General features: G+C 52.3%; 1 protein-coding gene across 6 annotated transcripts in view; it reads left to right on the top strand.

Annotated features, from left to right (window-relative positions):
• SYNE3 (spectrin repeat containing nuclear envelope family member 3) overlaps positions 1 to 22540 on the top strand; it is a 106847-nt gene extending 84307 nt beyond the window's left edge. For 2 of the 6 annotated variants that reach the window (XM_038545651.1, XM_038545650.1), the window contains one exon: positions 10900 to 11299. In XM_038545651.1, coding sequence (XP_038401579.1) covers positions 10900 to 11118 — 219 coding nt within the window. In that variant the 3' untranslated portion in view covers positions 11119 to 11299. Of the gene's footprint in view, positions 1 to 3713; positions 3785 to 10899; positions 11300 to 21654 lie in introns of those variants that run through there. The other 4 variants (XM_038545649.1, XM_038545653.1, XM_038545652.1 and 1 more) reach the window with 4 other exon arrangements.
• Positions 22541 to 26299: the final 3759 nt, after the last annotated feature.

The following is a 26299-nucleotide window of genomic DNA, read 5'->3' as shown; positions in this document are numbered from 1 at the left end:
AACTCCTGGGCTTTCTGGAAGGTTCCATGAGGCCCGAGGAACATTTCTAGGGAATGAGCTCTGGGCTACCCTGTGCTGGGCCCCCGGGGTCCTTAGGAAGCCCCAGGAACATGCAGAATGTACTCAGCTGTGACACCCCCGTGGTAGAAGAGGGACCCTAGAGTTTTTCAGGCAAAACCATGTGGTGGGAATGGACCAGGACAGTAGTGATAGTTATGTTGTGACAACAGGTATAAACCCAGACTGTCTCAGGAAACCCGGACCATTCCAGGCACCCTGGATCGTGTGGCCACGGAGCAGTGGGGGGGCATACGGGGCTCAGTGGAAGACAAAAGAGCAGGCATGGCTGTGCCTGTCCTGTTCCACCAGCAGGTGTTTCCATGTAGGCCCGCCAAGAAGTGCTCAGAGCCCCTCCCGTGTGCTTGCAGGCCGAAGCAGTCACAGTAACAGCAGTAATAATAATAATAATCATAATGAGGAATAATTACTGTTACTCTAGATGCTACATGGTGACTGTCCACTGTGTGCCAGGAATTGTCCTGAGTCGTGGTTAGGGCATCTCATGTAACATTCCCATCAACACTCCAAGAGGCATTATTCCCTCCACTTGAGCATAGGGAAACTGAGGCATGACAGGATTGGAATGGTTCGCTCAGCACAGGTGTGCAGCTTCTGGGTGGTCTCTGGCCTCGGGCTCCAAAGCCCGTATCTTGACTTTCCACACTGTGCTTTGGAGACCACATCCCTGGTGGGTGTCCCCACTTCAGGGAAAACCCAGTGTAAATTGACGTCACCTTTTCCAAGGGAACACACTGGTTTTTCTGCCGAGCACTGGCCCATAATGAAGGGAGCTTTCAGTATGCTCTGCTCCAAAGAGCTCTGGGTTCCTCAAGATCCCTAATGCCATGGCATCTGTTTCCAGGTGCCTTGCAGGATTTCTTCTTGGTCTCAGGCTGCTTTTTTTTTTTTTTTTTAATTTTTTTAGGATTTTATTTATTTATTCATGAGAGAACACACAGAGAGAGAGACAGAGACACAGGCAGAGGGAGAAGCAGGCTCCCTGCAGGGAACCCGATGCAGGACTCGATCCTAGGACCCCAAGATCATGCCCTAAGCTGAAGGCAGATGCTCAACCACTGAGCCACCCAGGAACCTCCCCCACCCCAGCTGCTATTCATGTCTCCCACATGCAAGAGAGTGAGTGTCCCCTGGACTGCGTGGGGCAGTCGCAAGACCAATGCCGTGCTTTGGGCCTAGTGCATCATCTAACTTTATGGCTTTGGGCAAGTCACTTTGCCTCTTGGGGCTTACTTTCCCTACCTGTAAAATGGAACTATCAATGCTGCCGTTACTTCATGAATGAATTCTGTAGGTGGTGTGAACTGTTGTTTGTAGAATTCTTCAGAGAGACCAAAGTCCTGGTCTCCTCCCCTGCCCCCTCCATTTGGAATAACAGAGAGCCTCCTCAAGAAAGGGACAAGAGCATCAGGAAGGAACGGGGGGGGGGGGGTGGCTCACACAGTGCAGCCTCGTGGCTCCTGGAGGCCTCCACACTTTAAGGTCCTCACTGGGGAGCCCCCATCTGATCTGGAGCTCCCAGGCACAATCCATGGGAGTCCTGTCTGGGTCCCCTGATGCATTGCACACAGTAAGTGCTTACTGAATGCCTCTGAGTAGGGGGGGCACGTGGTTGTGGACACCAGGCCTCCAGAGCAGGCTCAGTTTCCTGGCAGCCTGTGATTGGCTTAATGTGGAGTATCCACAGCCCTGTGTTCATTTGTTGTCTCTCATTCATTCATTCATTCATTCATTCCCAAGGATTTCCTGAGCACTGATTTTGTGCCAAGCACTGATTTGGGCACTTGGGATCCACCAGTGAGCATGAGAGCAGAGACCTGCCCTGGTGAACAACCCGTCCTGGCTGGGTGAGGGTACCTAGGAGGAAGGGCTCGCAGGTCCAGACTGTGGTGCTCTGCGTAGTGGCCCATCTCTGGGGCAGGTGCTCCAAAGGGCAGCAGTGGATTGGGGTCTTTATAGGGGCAGATGTTGGGCACACTTTTGTAGGGTATGCAAAGCAAGGAGGCTCTACGTGGCTAAAGAATAGGCTTATTCAGGCTATGTTTAAAATAATTGGATATGTGAAAATTTGAGTTTGGTGCTGGCAGGCTGGCTTCTGTGAAGCCCGCTGTGAAGAGGTAAGCAGCCTGCAAACCGATGTGCAAGAGGTCATCTTGGGCTCACTTATGTGACCAAGTAAGCACAGATTTCTGGGTCCCACCCTGAGTTTTTGATTCATTGGGTCTAAGGTGGCCCAAGAACCTGCATTTCTAGTAGGGTCCCAGGTGACACTGCTACTGCTGGCCTGGGACCACACTCTGAGAACCACGGCTTGGCGAACTGGATTTGAATTTAGGATCCACCATTAGCGGGTGTGACTGTTGACGAGTCACTCGGCCACAGTTTTCCGATGAACAGAAACAGGGTCCACTGAGCTAACAGTAGGCAGAGTTCTTGTAACAGCCTGAACACAGTGGATTCATAACTGCCATGTAAGACTTCTGTGCCCCTGCCCCTGCTTATCTTAATGAGAACAAAGGCAACAATAATACTTCTAGGGGGTGGGAGGACACCTCCCTCGTGTGGTTTTTGCTGCTCACCGTATGTGCATTCACCTATGTGCACACGAGCACGCGTGCACACACGCACACAGGCCTAACAGGCAAAATATAGACTCTGTCTTCAGGCCTTGTAATCTTGCCAGCTTAAAAATATTTCATATGTGATTTTTAGTCCAAAAGGAAAGGGGAAAAAACTGCCCCAAAGCTAATTATTTATGAGCAGTTGGTTCTCCACACTTTTTTTTTCTCTCCGTGCACCAAGTCATTGAAAGCTCCAACGACGTCAATGGCTTCAGCCTGCTTGTTTGTATAAACATGATAATTAAGATTTATTAAATTTGCAGCTGCCTCCACACTTGCCAGCTCCATGGCACCGGATACACAGGCCTGCAGCATTCAGGCACATGAAATGTAATTGCTTTTTAAATTGCAATTGGGCCGTGAGTCAGCTGAATCCCTGCCTTGGCCCGGGGAGGTGGTGCAGTCCTTCTTGAGGCAAACTTTGAGTTGAAGAACAGATTTGCCAGTGTTTCTGTTTGCCTGGGTGAAGTGGGGCAGGGCCAAGTGTGCCAGTTTGCGGGAGCGGAGAGCAAACACCTCCCGTGCACGCTGGGAGCTCTGGGGATGTCGCCCCAGACATGGAGCGACCCAAAGCAGCATCCTATTTATTTGATCGTATCTCGTAGGTCTTAAGGCTCACGATTTTTCACATTTTCATGTTTCTGGAATATTGGGTGGCTTATTATGATTACTCCTTTCAGCGAGGATTTGGGCTTGAAAATCTTTGCTTGCGGGTGGCGTTCTGTTTTGTGTTCCCTTGGCTCACACTGCTTGTGTAAATGCAAATGCCCAGCCTCTGGGAGCTCCAGGCTGCAGTTCACATTCGCAGAGAAGAGGAATCCCCCTCGCTTCACGCAGCACCAAGATGATACCTCATATCTCCTCGTTCTCCCCTTTCCATTTCCCCTGGTGCGGAAGGCACGGGCCCCCAGGTACCCCAGGTTTATGAGGAGTCTCCGGTCAGAGGCTCCACCTTGGCTGGTTGTGTCCTTTCTGAGTGGTTTGTGATATTAATAATGACACACCTCACAACAGGCATCCCAGATGAGACGAAATACTCTGCTGCGGAGTCTCAGGAAGCCTTAGTGAGTTTCCCACGTTAGATGGTAAGCGTCTTCATGATAACTATGATTTTAAAAAAAAAAAAAATCTCTGCTGTGTGCCAGGCACCACACTGGAATGCTCACCTGCCTGGGCTTTGCTGCTCACAAACACCTTCTCCTTTTAGTGGGAGCAGCACGGCCTCTTGGCACCTTCTCCATCCATGAGAGCAGGCCCGATTGGCGTGGGGGCAGAGGAGATGTGACTTGACTTGGTCGCCCTGTGATTCACTGTGTCGCTTTGGGGGCTAAGTTTGGCCAAGGGGCTGGGCTTTGCTGGGGATCTGCAGTCTCTGACCCTGAAAAGGAGACAGCCCGGGATGGGCCTCAACCTGTGTGCTGTGTTATACCAGGGCCCTGTCTGCCTGTCTGTCCCCCGAGCCCAGAAGCGACTGGCTACTGCCTGCATATGAAAGAGTCCACGCAGGGCGCCCGGGTGGCTCAGTCAGTTAACCTTCAGCTCAGGTCATGATCCCGGGGTCCTGGGATCGAGCCTGCTTCTCCCCCTGCCTGCTTGTGCTGTCTCTCTCTCGTTTTCTGTCAAATAAAGAAATAAAATTTTAAGAAAGATGGGATCCCTGGGTGGCGCAGTGGTTTGGCGCCTGCCTTTGGCCCAGGGTGCGATCCTGGAGACCTGGGATCGAATCCCACGTCGGGCTCCCGGTGCATGGAGCCTGCTTCTCCGTCTGCCTGTGTCTCTGCCTCTCTCTCTCTCTCTGTGACTATCATAAATAAATAAAAATTAAAAAAAAAAGAAATAAAATTTTAAGAAAGAGAGAGAGAGAGTCCACAGTCCATGCAAACTCTTCTGACATCAAGTTTTTGAAACCTGTCTTTGACTTCAGAAATCCAGGCAAGCTCTCTGTGCTCATCTTCCCATCACCCAGCACCCCTGCCCTGGGCACCCCCGCTCCTCTGAAATTCACCCCAGCCACGTCACAGGAGCTACTGCTTCACGACGCCCAGTGAGCGTGTCTCTGGCCTCTGGGCAGCCGGGTTGGTGACCGCGCTCCCCGCCCACAGCCATTCCTGTTCTCCTCACTCTCGTGGGTTCCTCTCTCTTTACTTCTCCCAGTTCACATACTGGGTGTAGACAAAACCCAGTGTGGATGAAATTCCCTTACTGAAGGCAGAGCCCACATTCAAAATTTTAAAGCTGCCTCCATAGCCTTTTAAAAAATTAATAGAGATTTTTTGGGGGAGCAGTTTTAGGTTCATAGAAAAATCGAGTGGATCATACGGAGGGTTCCTCCCTTATTATTAACATCTTGCATTTCTACGGTCTGTGGGTTACAATCACTGAGCCAATATTGCCGCATCGCTATTAACTGAAATTCGTAGTTTATGTCAGGGGTCGCTTTTTGTGTTGTGTATTCTATGGATTTTGATAAATGTGTAATAGCACGTTTCTTCCATCCTCCTACCCTACAGAGCAGCCTCACCGCCCTAAAAATCCCCATGTGCCACCTATCATGCCTCCCCCAGCCCATCCCCTGGAAACCACTTTCTGTTTTATGGTTTTGTTTTTGCCAGAACATCATAGAGCTGGCATCAGACGGAATGGAGCCTTCTCAGATTGGCATCTTTCGCTTGATAATATGCATTTAAGGCTCCTGTCTGGTTTTTGGCTTGCTTGATAACTCATTTCTTTCTGTCACCGAGTAATATTCCATCATATTAATATTCCACTTATGGCCTTTTAATAGGCTTCTCTCCTCCGTGCTGGGTCCAGTCCAGGGCCACCCATTGCATTCAGCTGGCAGATGTCTTTGGTTTCCTCAAGGCTAGAACTACTCTTCCATCTTTCTTGACCTTTACCTTGAGTCCAGGTCAGAGATTTTATAAGATGTCCCTCAAGGCACATTTCCCTGATAACTCCTTGCAGTTGGAATCGGGCTGTGCATTTCTGGCAGGAATGTCATAGAAGGGATGCTGTGTTCTTCGCGCGTCTTCCTGGGAGACACACGATGTTACTATGGCCCCAACATCACTGATGCTAACTCTGACCACGTGACTAAGGGGGTGCCTGCCAGGCTTCTCCCCTGTACAGTGCTGTCCTTTGGTTTGTAATTAATAAGTCATCTGTGGGGCACTGCTTAGAGACGCTGGAAATATAGGGCCTCTTTCTTCAGTGGTTGGATCTATGGGGCTTTCTGCAGCCTCTTTCTTCCCATGACCCATCTGGGCAGTTGCATCTGCTGCTGACTCCAGGCCTCCCGCTCTCTTGGGTCCATCTGTCCAGTCCAGGTCTCCCTTCTGGCTTCAGTCCCAAAGGCCCGACCATCTGCTGGATGCCTACTTGGGAGTCCCATAGACCCTTGGACTGAGCATGTCCAAAGCTGACCTCCTTGTATTCCCTGCACCCAACCAAAGCCTGGTCCCTGCATCAGTGAAAAACATCATAACCACTCACATTCCCAAGCTGGATGTCTCCAGGTCATCCTAGACCTTCACCAACCTTGGTCCTAAGCTCAGAGCTTGGCCATGGATGGAACTCAGATGAGACATATGAGGGAAGGAAGGGAGGGGATGGGGTAGGAAAGAAGCCATATACATATACATCTGCTCCCAAATGAGTCTCTGTCCCTGCCTGAGTAATGACAAGATCTCTCCTCACTCCGGTCACTCCGTCCAGAGGTCCTAGCCGCTGATTAACTAAACCACCTCCTAAAAGCCAGCTCAGATGGTGTTACCTCCCATCTCCCTCCAAAACCAACTCAAGGTTCTGGAAAAATACTATCTGTGGCCTGACCATCATGTGCAGAGCCTCCCGGGGAGGAGATAAAATGAACCTAGCCCCACCCCAGCCATTGCCAGCCATCCTGTCCCTGCCTGGCAACTGTCCAGAGCCCCTGAGGTCTCACAGGAGGTGAATCTGGGGCTACCTCGGTGCTTCGGCAGTGAGCAGTTAGTGAGGAAATGATCACAGGCATGGTGAGCAGGCCCCAGCCCAGGAAACCCTGGCCGCCCTGAGACCCACTGGCACAGATGGGGAGGGGTCCCCTTATGAGGGAAACCCAGGGAAAGGAAGCCAGTCTGCATGTGGCACTGCAGGCCACCAGAGGGACCCTCAGGGACCAGACAAATTGCTAGTGAGAACATCACGGAGGCCTGGGGGCTGGCCCGTCTTGAGTTAACAGAGGAAAGCTGGCCCCTGCCCATCACTCTTGGCGGTGGCCTGGAAGCACCTTTGTGGTGGTGAAGGAGCACCCGCCTGCACCCAGGAAAGCCCCTGCGAGCCCCAGGGGTGATGCAGTGTGACTCCCATACTCGGAGCCCCGGCTCAGGATGGGACCAGATTCAACAGCTCAAGGCTGACTGGCAACCCCGGGCCTGGGCTGACCCTCATTGGTGGTGTGGCTAAGTTGTTCCCTGTGAGAATGCCACGCAGGATGGTGGGCAGAGCCTGGGCGTGGAACGATACTGGTGCTGTGGGCCTGTCTGTGTGACCTCGCAGGGAGACCGGGGCTGGGTAGGGGGGCAGAACAAAAGCCGCTGGGCCTGGGGCCTGTGCTCGGGGTGTCCATCAATGGCAGAGCCTCTGAGCAGTGAGAACAGCCACAGCCAGTGGTCAGTGCCTACCTGCGTGCTCACACGATGGGCACCAAGGGAGCAACAGGTGGTCAGATGCCCAGGAAGGGAGGAGGGACTCTTTCATTCACTGTTTCATTCATTCAGCACATATTTGTTGAACAAAATTAAGGTCAAGGGGAGTCAAGGGGACCACAGACTTTAATCAGTCATCCAAAGGAAAGGTACTGGGGCTATGAAAATGTGTAATGGGGCTATTGTGGTCTACGGCAGGGACGGTCCCCCCGAGGAAGCCACTCACAGGCTGAAATTCGAGTGATCAGTAGAAACTCACCAGGTGCATTAGACAAAGGAGGGAGATTAGTATTCCAGACAGAAGGGATAGCCTGTGCAAAGGCCCAGTGGCAGGAGGGCCCTTGAGGGACTGTTGAGATGGCATTTAAGGAAGCCAGTGCTTTTTTTTTTTTTTTAATTTTTATTTATTTACTTATGATAGTCACAGAGAGAGAGAGAGAGGCAGAGACACAGGCAGAGGGAGAAGCAGGCTCCATGCACCGGGAGCCTGATATGGGATTCGATATTCGATCCCGGGTCTCCAGGATCGCGCCCTGGGCCAAAGGCAGGCGCCAAACCGCTGCGCCACCCAGGGATCCCTAGTGCTTTACTCTCTGATGGGCCTGGGTTCTTGATCCCTGGCTCCACCAGGTGAAGGGGGAAGCTTGTAGGGCCATAGGAGTGGCCTATCTGCCCCTGTCTCCACCAGTTGGAGGAGAAAGGGAGTGGACATTTACTGAGCATAGCATGCATTGCCTCATTTATCCTTCTGACTTAGGCAGGCAGGCCTCATTCTCTGACTTCTCCCCAACAGATGACGGAACTATGGCTCAGGGAGGCTGGACGACCTGTCCTAGGTAACACAGCTAGGGAGTGACAGAGCCAGGGGAGACCTCAGGAACTCGAAACCCTTTCTTTTCCCCCACATCGCCTCTCATCAAGGGTAGAAGATTAGGTCAGAGTTACTGTGATAACTCGTCTTGCCTGAACCCCTCAAAATTCCACAGAGTCTCCAGTCTGCATGAGGTCTTGAAGGACCCCCAAGCATGTAGTTACCTTATATAACGTCTCCTAGTTCCTCCCTACCACCACGTGCTGTCGAGCCTCCACTTCTATATCCTAAGGGTTTGGGAGTTTATTGCTTCCCTTCTGTCTTGGGGTAGTTCTGACTGGGTGGGACACAGGTAGTACTTTCTGTAGGGGAAACTGAGGCACAGAGCAGCTCCCAGATCTGGGAAGAGCTGAGATTATCAACTTCTTTGTTGGCGTCTAGGAAGGTAAAGGTAGCTCATGCCTCTGTGTGTGTGTTGTGTGTTCTAAGTGTTCAAGGATCATACGAAAGTGCATTTTTTATTTCAAAGAGCATTTTAGAATGCAGGTCCCTCACAACAAAGATGTGAGCTCCAAGCGAAGAGCCACTGGGCAGACTGTGGGAGTCTTTTGAAAAAGACCACCTCTTGTTAACACTTGTAAATGCAAACGCACTTTGGAAACTTCAGAGATGTTTTCCCCAGAGGATCATGGCCCAGGCACCTCTCCTCACTTAAATAAGCAAAGTGTTAGCTCCGGGAATGTAAGTGCAAACAAACAGGACACTGTAAACAGATTTTCCATTTGAAAAACTGTTAATATTAGGTTTTTAGTTTGCTGCAAAGCCAGGCTACCATGGGCCTGCAGCATGTTGCTCTCTTTTTCTTTCTCCTGGGTGGGTCAGAGATTTGGAATCAGACAGTCAGTGTGAAATGTCAAGGAGTCAAGTTAGAGTCCACGCAGGCTAAGACAGCCCCACGTGAGCCAAGCATGTGCCAGTGAACAGAGCACATGCCAGCCAGGTCTAACCCAGCCCGGCAGCCGTGGGAACTCGTGCACACTCAGCTGCTCGGGCGACCTACCTCACCCCACTCCTGGGAGTCACTGCAGCGCAGCCAGGAGGGTCTCTCTGCCCTGTGGGTTGTAAGAAGTCTGTTATTGCAAAATCAGTGTCAAAGGGCTTCAGCAAGTGAGAACATTTGAAGCTGGAGTGATAGGGTCAAGTGTTAGCAACCTGGAGGAGATTGTTGGGGCAGGAGAGCAGGTGAGGTGACTCGGGTGTGAGAGCTAGAGTCAGAAGTGCCCAGGTCAGAACCTCCCAGGAACACTCCCATTCAGCAATGCTTTTCCATCCGCATCAGCAGCACCACCATCATCATCCTCACCATCACCACATTATCATCACTGTCACCATCACTACCACTATCGCCGTCATCATTCTCCCCATGATCATCACCACCTTCCCCATCCCCATCACCACCACCACCACCATCACCATCATTATCCTCACCATCATCACTATTATTGCCATCACCGTCACCACTGTCATTGTCACCATCATAATCATGCTATCATCATTATTACCAGCATCATCATCACATCATCATCATGATCCTCACCATCACCCTCACCATCCTTACCATCATCCTCACCATCATCCTCACCATCACATGACTGTGGGCTTTAGTGTCCTGGAGAGTGACCCTTTGGTTCTTCAGGGAGCCAACAGATCCATTCTATAATAACAATCCTACTAATAGAAGCGAATATACTTTTAAATTGGCATGTAAATATACTTTGCTTTGAGTCCTCACCACAACCTGGCAGATGAGGGTAGATATTTTATCCCCATCTTGCAGAGAAGGAAATGGCTCAAAGAGGTTACTGACTGTCCTAAGGTCACACAGATACTGTGTGACAGTCTGCCCTGGAACCTAGTCAGCCAGGTTCCTGACAGTTAGGCCCCTGCCCTGCATCATGCTATATTTTGGCCACGAGGCCTCTACTTCCGTGAGTAACCAGCTCTTGGGCCTGTAGTCTTTGGCAGTGAGGACATCCCATGAGGCCACAACCCAACTACTTTCTCTAGAATTTAGGAAATGTCTTTTGGTCACTTTCTTGTTGCAGCAAGGAAGTTCACGAGGCATTCCGACCTGTGTGTCTGACCTTCAGGTGATATTGGTGGTGTTGATGGTACAGGTGGTGACAAAGAAGGTAGAGGAAGAGGAGGAAATGATGATGAGCATGGTAGTAATGACCATGATTTAGATAGTGATCATATTAATGAGGCATACTAATCATGACAGCAGCTTTGAGTACCTGCTATGTGCCAGGCTCTGTCTCATGAACCCTCACGGCGACTCTGTCAGGTGGGTACCATTTTTGTCCATATTTATGGATGAGAAATTTGAAGTTTAGAGAAGTTGAGCCACCTTCTCAAGGTTTACAACCGGGGCTCTTACCACCAGGCAAAGATTTCTGTAATAGCCAACCAAAGCCTGCAACTTTGCATTTTTCTTCTACCTTTCATACCTGGAATGGTTGGAGAAAACCAGAGATCTTCATTTCTGGGAGAACTGACATTAGCCCCATTTCACAGTTGGAAAAACTGAGGCCTGTAGGGTCCGCCGGTCAGCCCAGAGCCACCGCCGGCCCAGCGGCCTCTTCGCCCTCTCCTCCTGCTCGGGGGGGCCCTGAGCCCACTCACACCTGCTTTTGTTCTGCAGACTCCACGGTGGCGGTGGCAGTGGCGGTGGCGAGGACTCTGCTCCCTCTTCCGGAGGGCGTGCTGCGTGGCGCTGCCCTTGCAGCTGCTGCTGCTCCTTCTCCTGCTGCTGCTCCTACTGCTCCCGGTCGGGGAGGAGAACCGCAGCTGCACCGTGGCCAACAACTTCGCCCGCTCCTTCCGGCTCATGCTCCGCTACAGCGGCCCGCCGCCCACCTAAGCCGCCCGGGCAGCAGGGTGACTTTCTTCTCCGACCGTCCGCCAGCCCCGGAGGTGTAAATACTCTATTGATGTTCCCACAACAAAACCACTTTTTATACGGTGTTGTCTTAGTCTATTTATACGAAAGGCGTACTTCTGTGTGCCTCGGAAGAATGTATAGAATTTTTATAGCCTCTGTATGTGGCTGCTCGGCGTGTCTAGTTTCATATACGACGTCTATCTGTAGGTGGGAGGATGTCCAGCAGTCGGTGTGTCCAGCGGGATTTCGGGGCACGTTTGCACATACACCCACCCCACCCCCCATCATAGGAGCAATCATAATGTGTCGCTTTTAGGGCAACCGCTTGCCCGGGAAGCCAAGCCCCGAGCCCAGATGTTGGTGAGAAGGCCCCTGAGCTGCGGACATAGCAGAGCAACACAGGCCCTCGCTCGGCCCCCAGTTACTCTTGTTTTGTGCACAGTGAGGACAGAGGACGCTCTCTGGGTTTGAAGCAGAAATGGTGACTATCGATGGCCGGCCTGGTGACCGCAGTGAAAAGTGCCAAGTGGTAGAGTGATGTCAAGGGAGGAGGAGAAGAACTATAGCGAGCAGACCTGGCACGAAAACAGCATACATGATCGGGGCTCCGTGCACGGGGGTGGGGGGCGGGAGCGCTAACCCCCACCTCGAAGCCTTGGACCCCAGCTGGCTCCTAACTGCCTTAGAACTGGATCGTGCTTTCCCTAAATCAACACTAAGTGTCCTTTTAGTAAATGCCTCGCGCTTACTCTTTCCAAACTGATTTCGTCTGTTCTCCTCTCGTAGGAGACCAAGAGGGGGTCCTGCAGGCCTGTGGGTTCGGCAGGTGTCGAGCCGTGGAAAGGGCCTGTAAAGGGAGGGAAACCGAGGACCTGGGAGGGTCCTGGCCGCCCGTGTCGAGCCCTGCCCGCCGCGCCCCTGCACCCACGGGCCCACCCTCCCCAGCCCCGAGGGCCCTAACTGCTTAGCCCTGACCGCACAGGCCTGGGAGGAGCTGAGCACCCCCACCCCAACCCCCGAGCCCCGAGCCCAGGCCCACTGTGGTGCGACCCCCCCCCCCCCCCCAGCAGGCGCTCAGGCCCAGGCAGCTGTGTCCCATGAGCCCGCGCCAGGGAGGGGAGGCCGTGGGTGGGCTGGCCGGGGGCAACGTCCCTGGGTGTTTTTTAAACTTTGATAATGAGGCTGCAGAGCCTGCTTGTTTGCATAACTGTTTTAAAGAGAGAATTGCTATTTTCATTACTTTCCTACAAATACAGTTGTGAAGTAACAACAGCATTTGCTGGTGCTTCTCAAGTGTCATCTCTTCTGCTTAAAGTGGATGCTGACAGTTAGGCTGTTTATGACTTGCTAGCTCCCCGATCAACCACCGCCAAGAGCTTTCAGGTGCCTTTCCAGAAGGGGGGCCGGGGGGGGGGGGGGACCTGCATGTGTTTGTTTCCTCTGTCCCCAGAGTGACAGTGGAGAGAAATGGGAATATCTCCACCCAGCCCAGCTGTGTGTGTGTGTGTGTGTGTGTGTGTGTGTGTGAGAGAGAGAGAGGGGGGGGGGGGCGGAGAGAGAGGGAGAGAGACAGGGAGAAGGAAAGAGGGAGAGAAAGAAGAAGAGGGGAAGAAGAGGGGAAGAAGAGGGGGAAGCAGAGGGAGAGGGGAGGAGGGAGGAGTATGGAGGAGGACAGGAGGAGGAGGGGAGGAGGAGGAGGAGGATGGGATAGGAGGAGGAAGGGGGAGGGGGGAGGGAATAGGAGGAAGAAGAGCGGAGGAGGGGAAGGGAGGAGGAGGGAGGGGATAGAAAGGGGGAGGAGGGGGCACAGGAGGAGGAGGGAGGGGATAGAAAGGGGGAGGGGGACAGGAGGAGGAGGGGAGGAGTGGAGGGAGGAGGAGGAGGGAGGGGATAAGAGGGAGGACAGGAGGAGGAGAAGGGAGGAGTGGAGGGAGGAGGCGGAGGAAGAGGGAGAAGGGGAACGGGGGAGGGGAGAGGAGGGGAGGATGGGGAGGGCAGGGGAGGAGGAGGGGGAGGAAGGGATAGGAGGAGGGGAGACAGGAGGAGGAGGGGGGAGGGGATAGGAGGAGGAAGAGGAGTATGATCAAAGGCGCAGGTCCCCTCCTCAGCTGCCTCCCCTCCTCCCCCCCCCCCCTCAGTTGGGCCTCCACAGGGAGAGATGCAGGCAGGACCCAAGGCTGAGGGGTGGGATGCGCGGAAGCGGCGGCAGAGGAGACCCTCGGGGCCCCACGTGGGCCCGAGGCGGCATGCCCCTAATGCCCCTAAGGCAGAGCGCCTCGCACCTGGTGCAGGCGGGGCCCGGCCCCTCGGTAGGCGCCTGGGGAGCCAGCGTCCCCGAACCCCCGCGACAGCGCCCGGGGGTGGCATCACCTTCACCTGCTTTCTCTGAGACAGGAAAGCTGACACGTCAAGACAGACACACCAGCCGTGCGGAGCTGGGATCTGAACCCGGGGCGGCCCCGTGCAAGCCCGGGCCGCGGGAGGGGGAGGGGGCTGGGGGCCCGGGTGCACGTGCCCCTCAGCGAGCCCGCTGGACTGGACGGGGTGCTTCCCTGCAGGCCCGGCCCTGGGCTCTGCGCGGGGGCGCCGGGGGGCACAGTCACGGGGTCCTCTGCAGACACCTCACACCAGTCGCTTCCCGCGGCAGGGGAAGCAGGGCAAAACTTCTGCCTGTGGGGGGGCTGAGCACCTCTCTGTCCTGTGCACCCCCAGGCGTGGCTGACCCCAGTGGAAGGAAGCCCAGTGCCCAGCACCAGGTGGGGACTTCGGCTGTGGTTGTTGATTGGTGTGAAGAACCCCAGGGGCGGGTGCATTAGGTGACCCCAACCCTCCCCCCCAGGATGCAGAGGAAGTGGCTCCCCATGGACTCACTCGCATCTCTCACCACCTCTCACCTCCTGGCGTCTGGCTGGAGTTCCCAGCAAGGACCCAGTGTCCAAGGATGCATGTCCCCGGGCAGCACCGGGAGACAGCAGGTCTGCACCTGGGCAGCTTGTGCCACCGGCGGTTCGGGCCACCCTGCCTCGCGGGGCCCTGGCTCAGGCTGCCGGGCAGCACAGGGCCCGGGGGTGATGGCATCTCCCGGGAGGAGCCTGAACCAGGGCCTGACCCCCGAGGGGGCACTGAGTGGCCCCACGTGGCTTTGGGGACCTGCCGGGAAGCTGTCCCGGTTAGAGACGGCAGACAGAGCCAATGGAGGAAGGGATGGCGAATGGGTGTCGAAGGCAGGAGGGGACAGCCACTCGATGTCACCAAACTGTACACTTAAAACTGGTGAAGATGGTAAATTTCAGTTTTGCTACAATTAGAGAGAGAGAGAGAGAGGAGGGAGGGAGGGAGGAGGGAGAGCAGGCTGTATGTGTTTACTTCTCAACTTTTATCTGAGAAACAAGGACTAGTGGCAACGTTTTCACTGACCGAAGACAAAATGAAAATAATAGTCATAATAAGGACAAAAGCCTGGAGGTTCGCTCTACGTTTCATCTAAGCGACAACCCTTTGTTCTGGAGCATATCCTTCCTCCTGTTGGCGTTGGGCGGCCTGGAGGAATGCGGGGCGGTGAGCTGCAGCCTCCTCTGGGGTATGCTTTCAGGGGCCTTAGAGGACAAAATTAAAAGCTGCCAACTCAATGTTGGTTTTCCCCAAAGTCACTGTTCTTTCTGGAAGGCCAGGAGATCCCTGCCGGAGAAGGCCAGGAGATGTGAGGGGGCAGCTCGAGAAATGCCTTGTGCTGGACTCTCAGGGTGGGAGGAAAGAGCCCTGGGAAGTGGACAGAGTGCGAGTCCGGTGGAGTTTGTGACAACGGGGCCAGGCAGGGTGCCCTGTGCCTTTGTCTTTAAGCCAACGCAGCAGGCGTTCTCAGGTCCCTTGTCTGTGCCAGGCTCGTGCTGGAGAATTCAGGTGAATAAAAGCCCTGCCAGGGGCTGCAGGCCCTGCCCTCTGGGAGCTCACAGCCCAGGAGAAGGGTTTGTGCCACAGAAGATGCCAAACCAAACTGAGTCCTTGCGCTTGACTTTGCCCATTGTCCTCCTGGAGGTGGCACAGCCACCATCACAGAAGCTGGAAGGAGGAGGTGCTGGGATGGCCCAGGCCGTGGCCTGCATGTGTCTTGCTTCCCCTGGAAGTTCCCTTGGCTAAGTCCTCAGGAGCAAAGCTCTGCCATCGTTGCCCCCAAAGACCTGGTGACACTAACCTGATATGTCTGTCCCTTGGAGGTCACCATGCAGCTGTGAGGCAAGCCGTGCAGAGGACAGATCAGGGCCTGGGCATGGCAGCAGGAGCCGGGTCGGGCTGCGCTCAGTCAAGGGGTGGTTCCTCGAGGTGTGCTGTGCCTTGGAAAAGGTTTCTGGAAGCTTCTGGCAAGGCCTAAGGCGGAAGCCATGGATGTGCAAGCCCTCAAACGCTGCATGTTTATTGTCATTTCTATTCCTGGCACAATGATTCATCCGCAATCATGGGTCATGGTAAAAAATTTGTGGTTGGAAATACCAAACCGAGAAGCCCACTTTTCCACCCTGGAGATTTTCTGGGTTGGAAGTATACATTCCCTTGATCAATTTGGCCAAGAATTAGGATTGTCTCCTGCCTCTCCCCACCTCCTGCCTCTCCCCACCTCCTGCCCACTGTTAGTCTCCAGAGCAGGCGCACTGGGGGACCCCCTCGAGAGGCTGTGCCTGGGGCAGAGGGGGTTAAGGAGGGGTGCAGGGTGTTCTGTGGATCCGAAGGAGCAGCTCTCGTGGGCTGTATAGCACAGTGACGTCCAGTAAGCCTCTTGTGTCCCTGGCCTAGCTGGACTTGGGCCCTAATTCCCTCTCTCATGGCAACTCAGCTACTCCAGTGGGACTCCCCCGACCCCACTCCTTTCACCCAGTCTGATTGTCACCAATCCCGGGCAGCAGCACAGGAGAGGGACGAGGCCATGAGCTTTGAGCTCAGCACAGCCCCAGCACAAAATACGCCAGCAGGTACTTCTATTACTGTGTCCACGGCAGACATTGGTAAGGGATTACCGAGCTCTTCCCCTGCCCCTCTCCAGCCGGACTGGACCTCACAGCCCTTCTCAAAACCATTGGCAGCTGCTGCCAATCCATTTGTCATGCCAGAAAAACCTGTTTGACCTCCTTGCACCTGATACTACCCATCCCCTCAGAACTCTCAATTCTGGCCTCTTCCTCTTTTTTTTTTTTTTTTTTTTTTTAGTTTTAAAATTAGGATGTTCCCAATCAAAAATCACTTTCCTTAGTTTTGTAGGTGAGTGATACAAGCTAAGCCCAGAAAGCAGATAATCGATGAATTATCAGATAATCGATGAATTGATAGAACTTCCAGGGGAAGCAAAATGGAGTAGGAAATGCTAAATTACTTGGTTTTCCAGGCTGTTGGTAGTAGGGACTTTTATACACTTGTCCTGTTCCAACCTGTGCCCATTTTACAGGTGAGCCAACTGAGGTCCCGACAGTTCTTGTTCACCCAGTGAGGCAGGGAGTTAGTTCCAGAGCTGGGGACAGGTCTCAATGCATCAGGTGACAGAGTGACAGCAGTGAGCAGTGCTGGATGGGGCGCAGTTGGAGCTCTGCCATTAACAGCTGGGTGACCTCGGGGGAGCTTCCCCACAACCATTAAAGGGGAAGTTAGCCCTGGAATCCCCATGCTGCTTGAGATGTTAGAAGATTCCCAGAAGATGGTGGTGGGAAATCCCCAGATTCAGCCCTGAGTCTCAGAATCCCTCCTCCCACCAGCTGTGGGTTAACCAGGAACTTTGCTTTTACCTCATCCTGAGAAATCGAGCCAGGTAGTCGTTGGCATCCTCTGCTCAGCTCAGGGATGTCAGAGCCAAGGATTCTGTAGCTCTCTTTCCCGCTCCTCCTGGTTACCTCATGGCCCTAGGTGCTTGCTCTACCTCCGATTTTTCATCTGGGTTCCAGGTAGGAAGAGCCAGGATGAGCAAGCTGAACTGCAAGGAACCCAGGAAACAGGCATCTCAAGAAAGAGGGTAGGGTGGATTCAGGTGGCACTAAGGTGTCTCTGCCTCTGATACCTGCATCTTCCATGTCTTGGTCTCACGCTCTGCCACCGGGGCTCGGAGGTGCTCATCACTGGAGCAAGAGCAGGACCACCTCTGCCCACCACCTGCGCCACCAGCTGGCAGGGCTCCCTGGGTCCGTTGGGTCCTTACCCTCCCCAAGGTATTACGGGCATTCCTTCCGCCTTCAGGGCACTTCCAGGCCCACCTGTTGGTAACACTTGGGGACGCCAGGCAGATATGTCACGTGCCCCTGCTTGCCCAGGGTCTGTAGAGGCAGCTCCTCCCCTGTCCTGCCCCTGACACCCCGGGCCAAGCTTTTTAACCCTGCCGTGTCTGGAAGTAGCCCAGGAAATTCATATTTGCTTTGATTACTTCTGGAACATGAATCACTCCTGGGTGCAAATCCCAGAAAGAGGCACTCTCTGAGCTTTTCCAGGCCGGTTCCCCATTTTCTGGCAGATCAGAACGGCGGGTGCAGGGACACATCCACAGGTGGCTCCCACGGACGGGACGGGCTGACAGCCCCGGGCACCCCCTGCAGAGGGCCAGATTCAAAGGACTTAACCAACCATCAGTTCTCCCCCAGTTTCAATTACAAGAGAAATGCCTTCTGTCTGTCAAGGTGAGAAGGAGGAACTTGTTTTGAAAAGGGAATTAAAAAACAAAATTTACAGCCTAAAAACAGATCTTCCTGCACAGCTCCCAGAGCCTTAGAGAATAGTCAGCCAATGTGGCATCCGCCACCCCCACCCCACCCCCGCCTCGTGCTGCCTGCTGGTTGTCATGGGAACATACCCGCGCTCACTGGTTGGTACCCAACCACCTTGCCCAGATGGGACAGCGATTGTACGGAGGGATCTGTTTCCCCAAAGGGCCCGGGCTTCCTTTCAGGGTTGCAGACTCCTAAGGTCAGCAATCAGGGCTGCAGGCCCCCCCACCCCACTTGCTGTTCTGATGAGAAGAAGAGGGAAGAAACATCCATTGAGGCCCTGACTCCTTCTAAAAGCTTGCATCATGGGTCATGATCTCGTGGAAACTGGAGCACAGGGAGGGTTAGCCGCTTGCCTAAAAGCAACCAGGGAGTCAGCAAGTGGCCCGATCGGGACTTGAACTCAGAGACTGTGAGCTCTGGGCCTCTCCATGGAACTTCAGCCTTAGCTGCATTTCTGTTCTTGGTAGCCACAGGCTGTGGCTGCTTCGGCCGGTTAGCTCGTGGAGGGTGACACTTGGCCCAGGGGCTGCAGGGCTTTCCCCCATACCCACTCCCTCTAGGGAATTCTTCACCTCTTACTGGCATCAGGACAAGTTATACCAGGGTGAGGGCCAGAGGTTGGGGGCGGGTGCTTGTCTTCCCTGGAAGAACAGGGACAAGCCACCTCTCACAGGGTAGGTGGCAGAGTGGGTTTTGTGACATTGCTGCCTCTAAAGCTTCTCCAATTTCTTCTCTTAGGGGAAAAAGAGTCACTTTCTCTCTAGGGGATGAGGCCATACATGGTCTAGAGGTTTTATTGGCAAGGAAGAAGTGGACAGAGGAAGTGTGTGTGTGTGTGTGTGTGTGTATGAGTGTGAATGTGGTGTGTCTGTGTGAATGTGGTATCATGTACACAATACACATATCTGCCCAGAAGCAGACATGCAGCCTGGTTCCCAGCCCTGGGCTTCTGGAAAACAGACATACCACGGTCTCTGGCAACCTCAGGATGACTGTGCCAGACCCAGGACATTTCCCCTGATAAGAGCATCTTGTACGTCTAATGGGAGCACCTGTTTGTCCCCTGCCGTTCACACTGAGGGGAATGTCAGTTGACCCCTGAGATTGTTTGCCATCTGGAAATTTCCTAAAGCTGGTCTGGAGGTGATACTCTCTCTTTCTCTCGGGATAGCTTGTGAAAGAGGACTTAGCTTGATGGGTCCTAGGTTCACCCACGTCTCTCTTGCCCTGTGTGTCTGTCTGTGTCTTTGTGTTTTAGAAGCCACTGGTGTTCATAGAATTTGTTAAGTGCCTTAGGTGCCAGAGGCAGGAAAAAATGACAGGTTTCTAGGACCAGATTTGGAGGAATGAATACTTTCCCCCTCCATTTCAAGTCCAAGAGACCAACCCTCTTGTTCCAAAGCATGTGAGCTTTATGGATTCATTAGTATGTCTTGTCCCCGCTCCCACGGGAGGGTCCAGGCCTCTACAAAACCCCACCTGGAGGCATCGGCCAGGGCTCTCTCTGGGCTCTCTGTACCCTCAGCCAAGTCATCAGGAGCAAAGCTCTGCCATCGTTGCCCCCAAAGACCTGGTGACACTAACCTGATATTGACCAGCTGTCTACACCACTGGGCTGGTCTGGTTAATGCAGTGTAGACCAGGCAACTGGCCTGGTGGAATGTGTGTGTGTGTGTGTGTGTATGTGTAGATGCCACATAAGTGGGTTTTGGCATCAAAAGGAAACTAACTTCACTGTTTAGAATGTTCTACTATGTAAACAGTCTTCACGGGGACCATATCCATTCTCATCATATTATTTGTGATTGTAAAACACGCATTTGCAATAAATTAAGCTTTCTGGGAAAGCAAGCAGTATCCGAGCCAAACGAGTGTCCTGGAACATATGTGTTTTATCTCGGTTCATATCAAGTCCACAACCAGCCTAGAGCCTTCCCTGCTCCAGAGGGAGGGACGCCGGGCTCTTCTAGTCTCTTCTCAGTACTGTGTTTCAAAGTCACACTGAAGCTTTCGGCCCCTTTCTGTTGTTCAGGTTGGAAGTAGCTGTGTTCTCAAAGACAGCTTGGTGTTTCTGTTGTTGCTTTATGTGTTTAAAAAATGTATCTGCTTTATGTTGGGAAATAAAAATCTCTATTTTGGTCTATGAAGCATTGTATGGTTTGGAAAATCTTTTTCTGAAGTCAAGGGGTTTTGTCTGAAGAGGTTATGAGGAGAAAGAGGGCATGTGGTTGGGGCTGGCTGATTTGTATATTCTGATTTCCGGGCAGAGTCGGTGCCTGGTTTGGGCAGAGTCAGTGCCTTGTTTATGCAGAGGTTGACCCCAGGGTGATAGCAGCTCTCAGCCCAATGGGAACATCAGTATCTTCACAAATACTGCCAGCATCTCCCCAGACCTCGGGGCTGCAATCCAGGGGGGCGGGGTGGGGGGGCAGGTAAGCCAAGTGGATTTTGAAAATCCCAAATGCACTGAGTAGAGAGAAGACCCAAAACAGAGACAGGCACCAGGCAGATAATGGAAGGCCCTTCTAACACTTTGGTCCCACCCCTTGGATCAAAGCCCCACATTGACGGTTTGTTTAACAACGAGTTCTTAGGTCAGGGGATCTAGCTTCTGAACCCACGATGCACCGGAGGCTGTACCCAGAGAGGGTGCAGATGAGGAGAAGGGAAGATGCTGTCCCTACTTTCAAGGAGAGGTCTAAGAAACCAGCGGTGAACCCCAGATCCACTACCTGTTAATGAAGTCCTCCTGGCAATGGCCACGGCTTGCCAAGAAAAGGGGAATTTGCATCCAGAATCTTCTGTTTACAAAGCATACACTTCAGTTTAGAACACTTTCCATGAGAAGGCTTTCTTTTTTTCTTTTTAATTAAAAAAAATATTTTTTTTTCACGAGAAGGCTTTCAAACAGAACGGCTTTGCCTCTTGCATTCTTTATCCACCCCCGCCAACCCCAGATTTCAAAAATCTGCTGTTACTTCAAACAAAGCTTGTAATACCTTTCCCGCTCTGTTATCTGAAGCGACTCCCGTCATGTATCGAGAGGAGAGAGAGAAGATCTCTCAAATGAGAAAAGTGTGTCTAATCCCTCACTCCTTAAGTGGCTGGTGAAAGATTGAGGCAAGGTTTCAGATTCCATGGTGTCCAGATTGGTGAGTGAGAAGGACTTGGAATCTTCTTGATGCAGGATCCGGTTCCATGGCACATGCCCTGGAGTTCAACACCATTCCAATCGCTCTCTGAGTCTCTGAGGTGGATGGGAGAGTCTGTTCTGCTAGAAGGGGGTCCTTGGTTATTTAAATATAATAAATAGTAAGGTTGGCCTTACTAGCAAGGGAACCAAGGAGGATCCCAGTGCCCCAGCTGGTAGCTGCTGGTGTCGAAGGACAGAATGACTCTCCACCACCAGACTACAGCAAAAACAGTGTTTGTTCACTACAAGAAATTTCCTGAAACTTGTGAGTCCATCACATATCCTGGGACCCACTGGCTATCACCTTAGAGTAGCACCCAAGGCCCTCGAAGAAACCCTCCTGAATCTTGTGGCCTGGGTTAAGGGGGCTCCTCGACTTCTAATTGGCTGTCCCCCCAAACAAAACATATGCTGTGCAGAAAGACAGAACTTCATTCCCCGGGATATTCTGCCCTTTAGGTGTTTGTAGGTCATGACATTGGCCTGTTGAGCTGATTCTAAAGAAGCCTTAATCTGCAGAACATCAAAGTGTGCGGTGCCTCGTTTATACTAACTGCGGGCTGTACGTGTTTGTTTCCACAACAGGCATTAAACCCTGGGTGAGAAACTTCAGTGTTAAAACATGATCTCAGTGGGAAAATCATAGTTTCTAAATCTTTATGGAGTTCTTATACTTCTGGCTAAGAGAGAGTGAGAGAGAGAGAGAGAGAGCAAGAGGAAGCAAAAAAGAGAGAGAGATGGAGAAGCAGAGAGAGAATCTCAAGCAGACTCCATACCTGGCACGGAGCCCGATGCGGGGCTCGATCTCACAACCCTGAGATCGCAACCTGAGCCGAAACCAAGAGTTAGACACTCAATCGACTGAGTCACCAGGCTCCCCAAGTCATTTTTATGAGTATGTGTTTTTTTTTTTTTTTCACAACCAACCCTGCTATGGAAGTAATTATCTTCCCTCTGTTTTCATCTGTGGCTTCCAAGCCCAGCCGTGACACGTCTAATTGGAGAGATTCATCATCTTTCGTGGAAACCCCTGGGTGAGAACGTTATTCAGCTACTTGGCCTTGGCCTCATCTGTCACCGTCTTGCCAGCCCTGGCTCCCACTGCTCCTGCGGTGACCTTTCTCCACCCTGCTTCCTTCGATCAGGCTTCAGGGGGAGCGACCCCAGCCTGCTCGGGGCTTCCGTGGCGGGGATTCCGAAGTGCAGTTGTGCTTTGGCATGCATCCTGCTCGGCCACTGCTTCAGCTCCCACTGGGTCTTCACCGTGGCCTTCTGCTGCCAATTTCCAACAGGAGGGCTCCGCTACCAGTGGACGTCAAAGGAAATTGCTCCAAATTGTCCTGCGACAGCCTTTCTCACAGCGAGTGTGGGGAGTGTGGGTTTCCTGTCCTGGAGCATGTGCAAATAATTGAGGCCCGTTTGCTTTGGAATAAGGTGATGGGATGACAAAAAAAAAAAAAAAAAAAAAAAAGCTAAATGCAATTCAGTATCCTGGATTGCATCCTGGAACCGGAAAGGGACATTATCGAAAAACTGAATGAAACGCAAATGAGGTCTGGAGTTTCCTTAATAACATTGCACTGGTGTGAATTTCTTGGTTTTGACATGTGTCCCACGGTCATATAAGATGTTAGCATTGAAGGAGACCAGCCGAGTGGCATATGGAAACTGGGTGCTACGGTTGCATCTTTTCTAAAATTATTCCAAATAAAAGAAAAAAATTTAAATATAGATTTTTATGGCCTTGGGGGAAAATGTGAGGGTTCTCTTTTGCCCATAAACTGCTCCCTTAAAAATGGGGTTGGATCTGTTCTAGGAGTGGGCTTGGAGACAGCCCGATCTGTGTTTGGCTCCCAGTAACCACATCTGCAAGGTAGTGAACTTGTGGAAATTCTTCAGTGGTCTGGAATGATATTCGGCACGAAGGGATGTGGTTGGAAGTTTGTTCAGCGAGACAGTGTGTGCAAAGAGCTTGCACAGCGCTTGGGAGCTGTGCATTCAGCTCCATCCCAGTCGCCTCCTCCATCATGCTGGGCGGGTTCAGAAGATACATCTTGTTTTAGCCATCTGAACTTGGAGCTTGTAGGATACCTAGTTTGATCCCAAAGTGCTGTCTCGAAACTGCTCCTAGGGGTCCGGGGTGTCCCCTCTGCACTTACAAGGGTCCCGGGAATTCCTTGCTGCAGAGGGGGCTTCTAGAATCAGCCAGGATTCCATTGCAGACAACAGAATGCACTCTAACTAGTTTAAGGAGAAAAAGGTAAATTACGGGGTATTAGGTGACTCACAACATTGTTGGAAGGATTGAAGGAGTAGAGTCTAGTCTGAGATTCCAGGAATATCTCTGGCCCTAGGACCACTCTGCAAAAAGCTGCCAAACCGGGAAGCCACGGCTGCTGCTGCCTGAAGAGTCTCGTCTCCACTGCCACCCACCGCGGCCACACAGGGGCCCCACGCCAGGCTGTCTCCGCGTGTCCCTCTCTTCCAATACTGCACACCGTGCGGGAGAATCTGAGCGGGCTACTCCTAGGTCACATCAGCAACTTGGCAGCAAAGGAGTCGGGAAATGTCATTTTAGCTTTATCCTCTGCATGACAGGAGGGCATCTTGAAAGGAGCTTAGTGGGTGGTGAAGGAGCACCCAACAGTCCACACCGTTAAATACGTAATATCGGGGCACACCTCTATTCCCATATTGAAGCTTCCAAATGAAAACAGTAGCAGAAGCAATCAGCTCCCACTCCGTGGAATGCATCTACCTCTCGCATAAACAGGTGCACACCTAGCAGCGTGTCTCACTAGCCAGTGCTCCATTTCCATGCTCCATCCATTTCTGTGCTCTGTTTCCCTCGGGTTCATTCACAGCCTTGACTTGATGTCCTGAAGTCTGCAAACTAAATTATAAGGTTAACCACCCAGTCCCTGACACCTTTCAGTGTTGGCCATGAAAAGGCACTGGGGTGGCTGGGGAAAGAGGCTGTGGGATTGCCCATCCGACTCTTAGGAGCCTCTTCTGTATAGACGGGCTGAGAGCCCACACATACCCTCGCACATGAGATCTCCTCCGAAAGGGCTACCCACACACCTCATCCTCGAACCTCCTTGTTATCCATCCCCAAAGTCGAGCTTTTCAAGCCCTTGACCATCCTCGAGTCAAGAATATTTAAGTGAAGAATATTATTGAGCTCCTATTATATGCCAGGTATAGATAAAACGGTGAACAAAACACAAACCCAAGCTCCTGCCTTCATGGAGCTTAGTCCCCAGTGCTGACCACTGCCTACCATCCACGTAGATCTGTATTCCCAGTCCCTTGTTCTTCCAGGAAAAATGGATTACCAATGACCAGGTCTCAGTCGGTCCCTGGATGGGGGACGACTTCCCTTCCCAGCTCAAGAAGATTAACATGATTTTTATTTTTTTTATTTTTTAAAAAATATTTTATTCATTTATTCATGAGAGACACAGAGAGAGAGGGGCAGAGATACAAGCAGAGCGAGAAGCAGGCTCCCTGCAGGGAGCCCGACGTGGGACTCGATCTCGGGTCTCTAGGATCACACCCTGGGCTGAAGGCAGGCACTAAAGCACTGAGCCACCCCGGCTGCCCTAATATGATTTTTAAATTTTTAAATGGTTATATGTTTAAATGGTCATATGTGGAGTGGTTATATAAGTACCTACATAGCATCTTTAATTTTGCCTCTGAGCTTAAGGCCTAAAATATTTCCTATTTGGCCCTATAGAGAAGCATCTGTCAACCTCTGATTAAGGATGCTGATTATGCAACTCTCACCCCCTACCCAGCCCCTCCTTGTATCTAAGCTGTTCACCCCTGGATCCCAGCCAGATCCTTCTGGAAGACCAACTCCCTGTCGGCTGGCCCTGACCCCCCTGAAGGGGACCAGGGAGAAAGCACACTGGACTAGATGTCAGGAGAAATTGCTTCCAGCCCCAGCAGTGGCCACCAACTCCGTGTCTCCAGGGAACTCAAGTGGCCCGCTCTGCTGTCAAGTGGGGGCTTGGATGTGAATTGCTCTGGAGAATTCCTACAGGTTGTCAATCCTCCTTACGCTGTCACCCACCTAACCAGCAACAGCACGCAGGCGGTGCCAGGGAAGCTCAGGGTAGAGCCTCTGTTTAATCTTTCCTGCTGTGGCCACGCGTGATGAGCCATGTAGGTATCTGTGCACACTCACATGGATGCACACCCTACGCAGCATAGACACACGCTTGTACACACATCCCACACACACCTGCATGCGTGCATGCTCACATCAGATACAAACCCACGTACTCCCCACACAGACCGTGCACAGCTGCACACACCACAGACATACAGACACCTGCAAACACACAGATGCACACATATAGACATGCACAGGACACACGGACACACAGACACACACCACACCCAGTTACCTTCCCTGCAAACCATGCACAGAGGCACACACCAACACAGACACACGCACATGGCCCTCCGTCCGGCCTTTGTGACTGTGTTTGCTGGGGTGTTAGGCTGGGAGCCCCACCAGAGTTCTGGGGCACATCCCTGGGGATTCCCTCTGGACTTCTGGCCTGATTAAGTCTCTTCAGAAACCAGAAAATTAAATTTGGGGCCATTTTCTGTTCCGGATATTGTGCATAATTTGAGGATTACTGCAGGAAAGGAAAAGAGAATGGACATTTCTTTCTCTCTCTCTCTCTCTCAAATTCTCTCTCTCTCTTAACTGAGCTTGAAAAGAAAAAGGCTGTTGTGTGGGTTAATGAGCCTTTTGGTGGGTGAGGTCAGGAGGAGGTGGGGCCCGGAGCAATCAGAGCCAGCATCTGAATACGCAGCAAGTCTTGCCTTTTGGGGTCAGGGAGGGGGTCAGTAATATGGAGGCTATAAAGAAAGAGATTGCATTTAATTAAAGAAACATCTTCTTACAATCATGTTTTTGCTGAAAGGCATGTCCGACCTAGACCAGGGGCCCAGGGGGCCAAACACAAAGTGTGTAGTCTGGGTTACCAGAACTCCTCCCACAAGCTACATTTTCACATGTAGCAAAACCTGAGTTTATCCAGGGGTGGGGGGACGTCAGGGGGAGAGCCATTTATTTTATGAGTAATGCATACTGGGCTTAATAACGTGATAGCGTAATCGTCACAGTTTGCTAGGCACTTATTTCATTTGGTTCTTACAATAGATGTCAAAGGCATTATTGTGTCCAACCCCCAAGACTATTGATTTA

This window comes from Canis lupus, chromosome 8 (genome assembly GCF_011100685.1).
Source record: "Canis lupus familiaris isolate Mischka breed German Shepherd chromosome 8, alternate assembly UU_Cfam_GSD_1.0, whole genome shotgun sequence".
Classification (NCBI taxonomy): Eukaryota; Metazoa; Chordata; class Mammalia; order Carnivora; family Canidae; genus Canis; species Canis lupus.
Note: the sequence above shows the minus strand (reverse complement) of the source record. Positions and strands in the feature narration are given on the sequence as shown.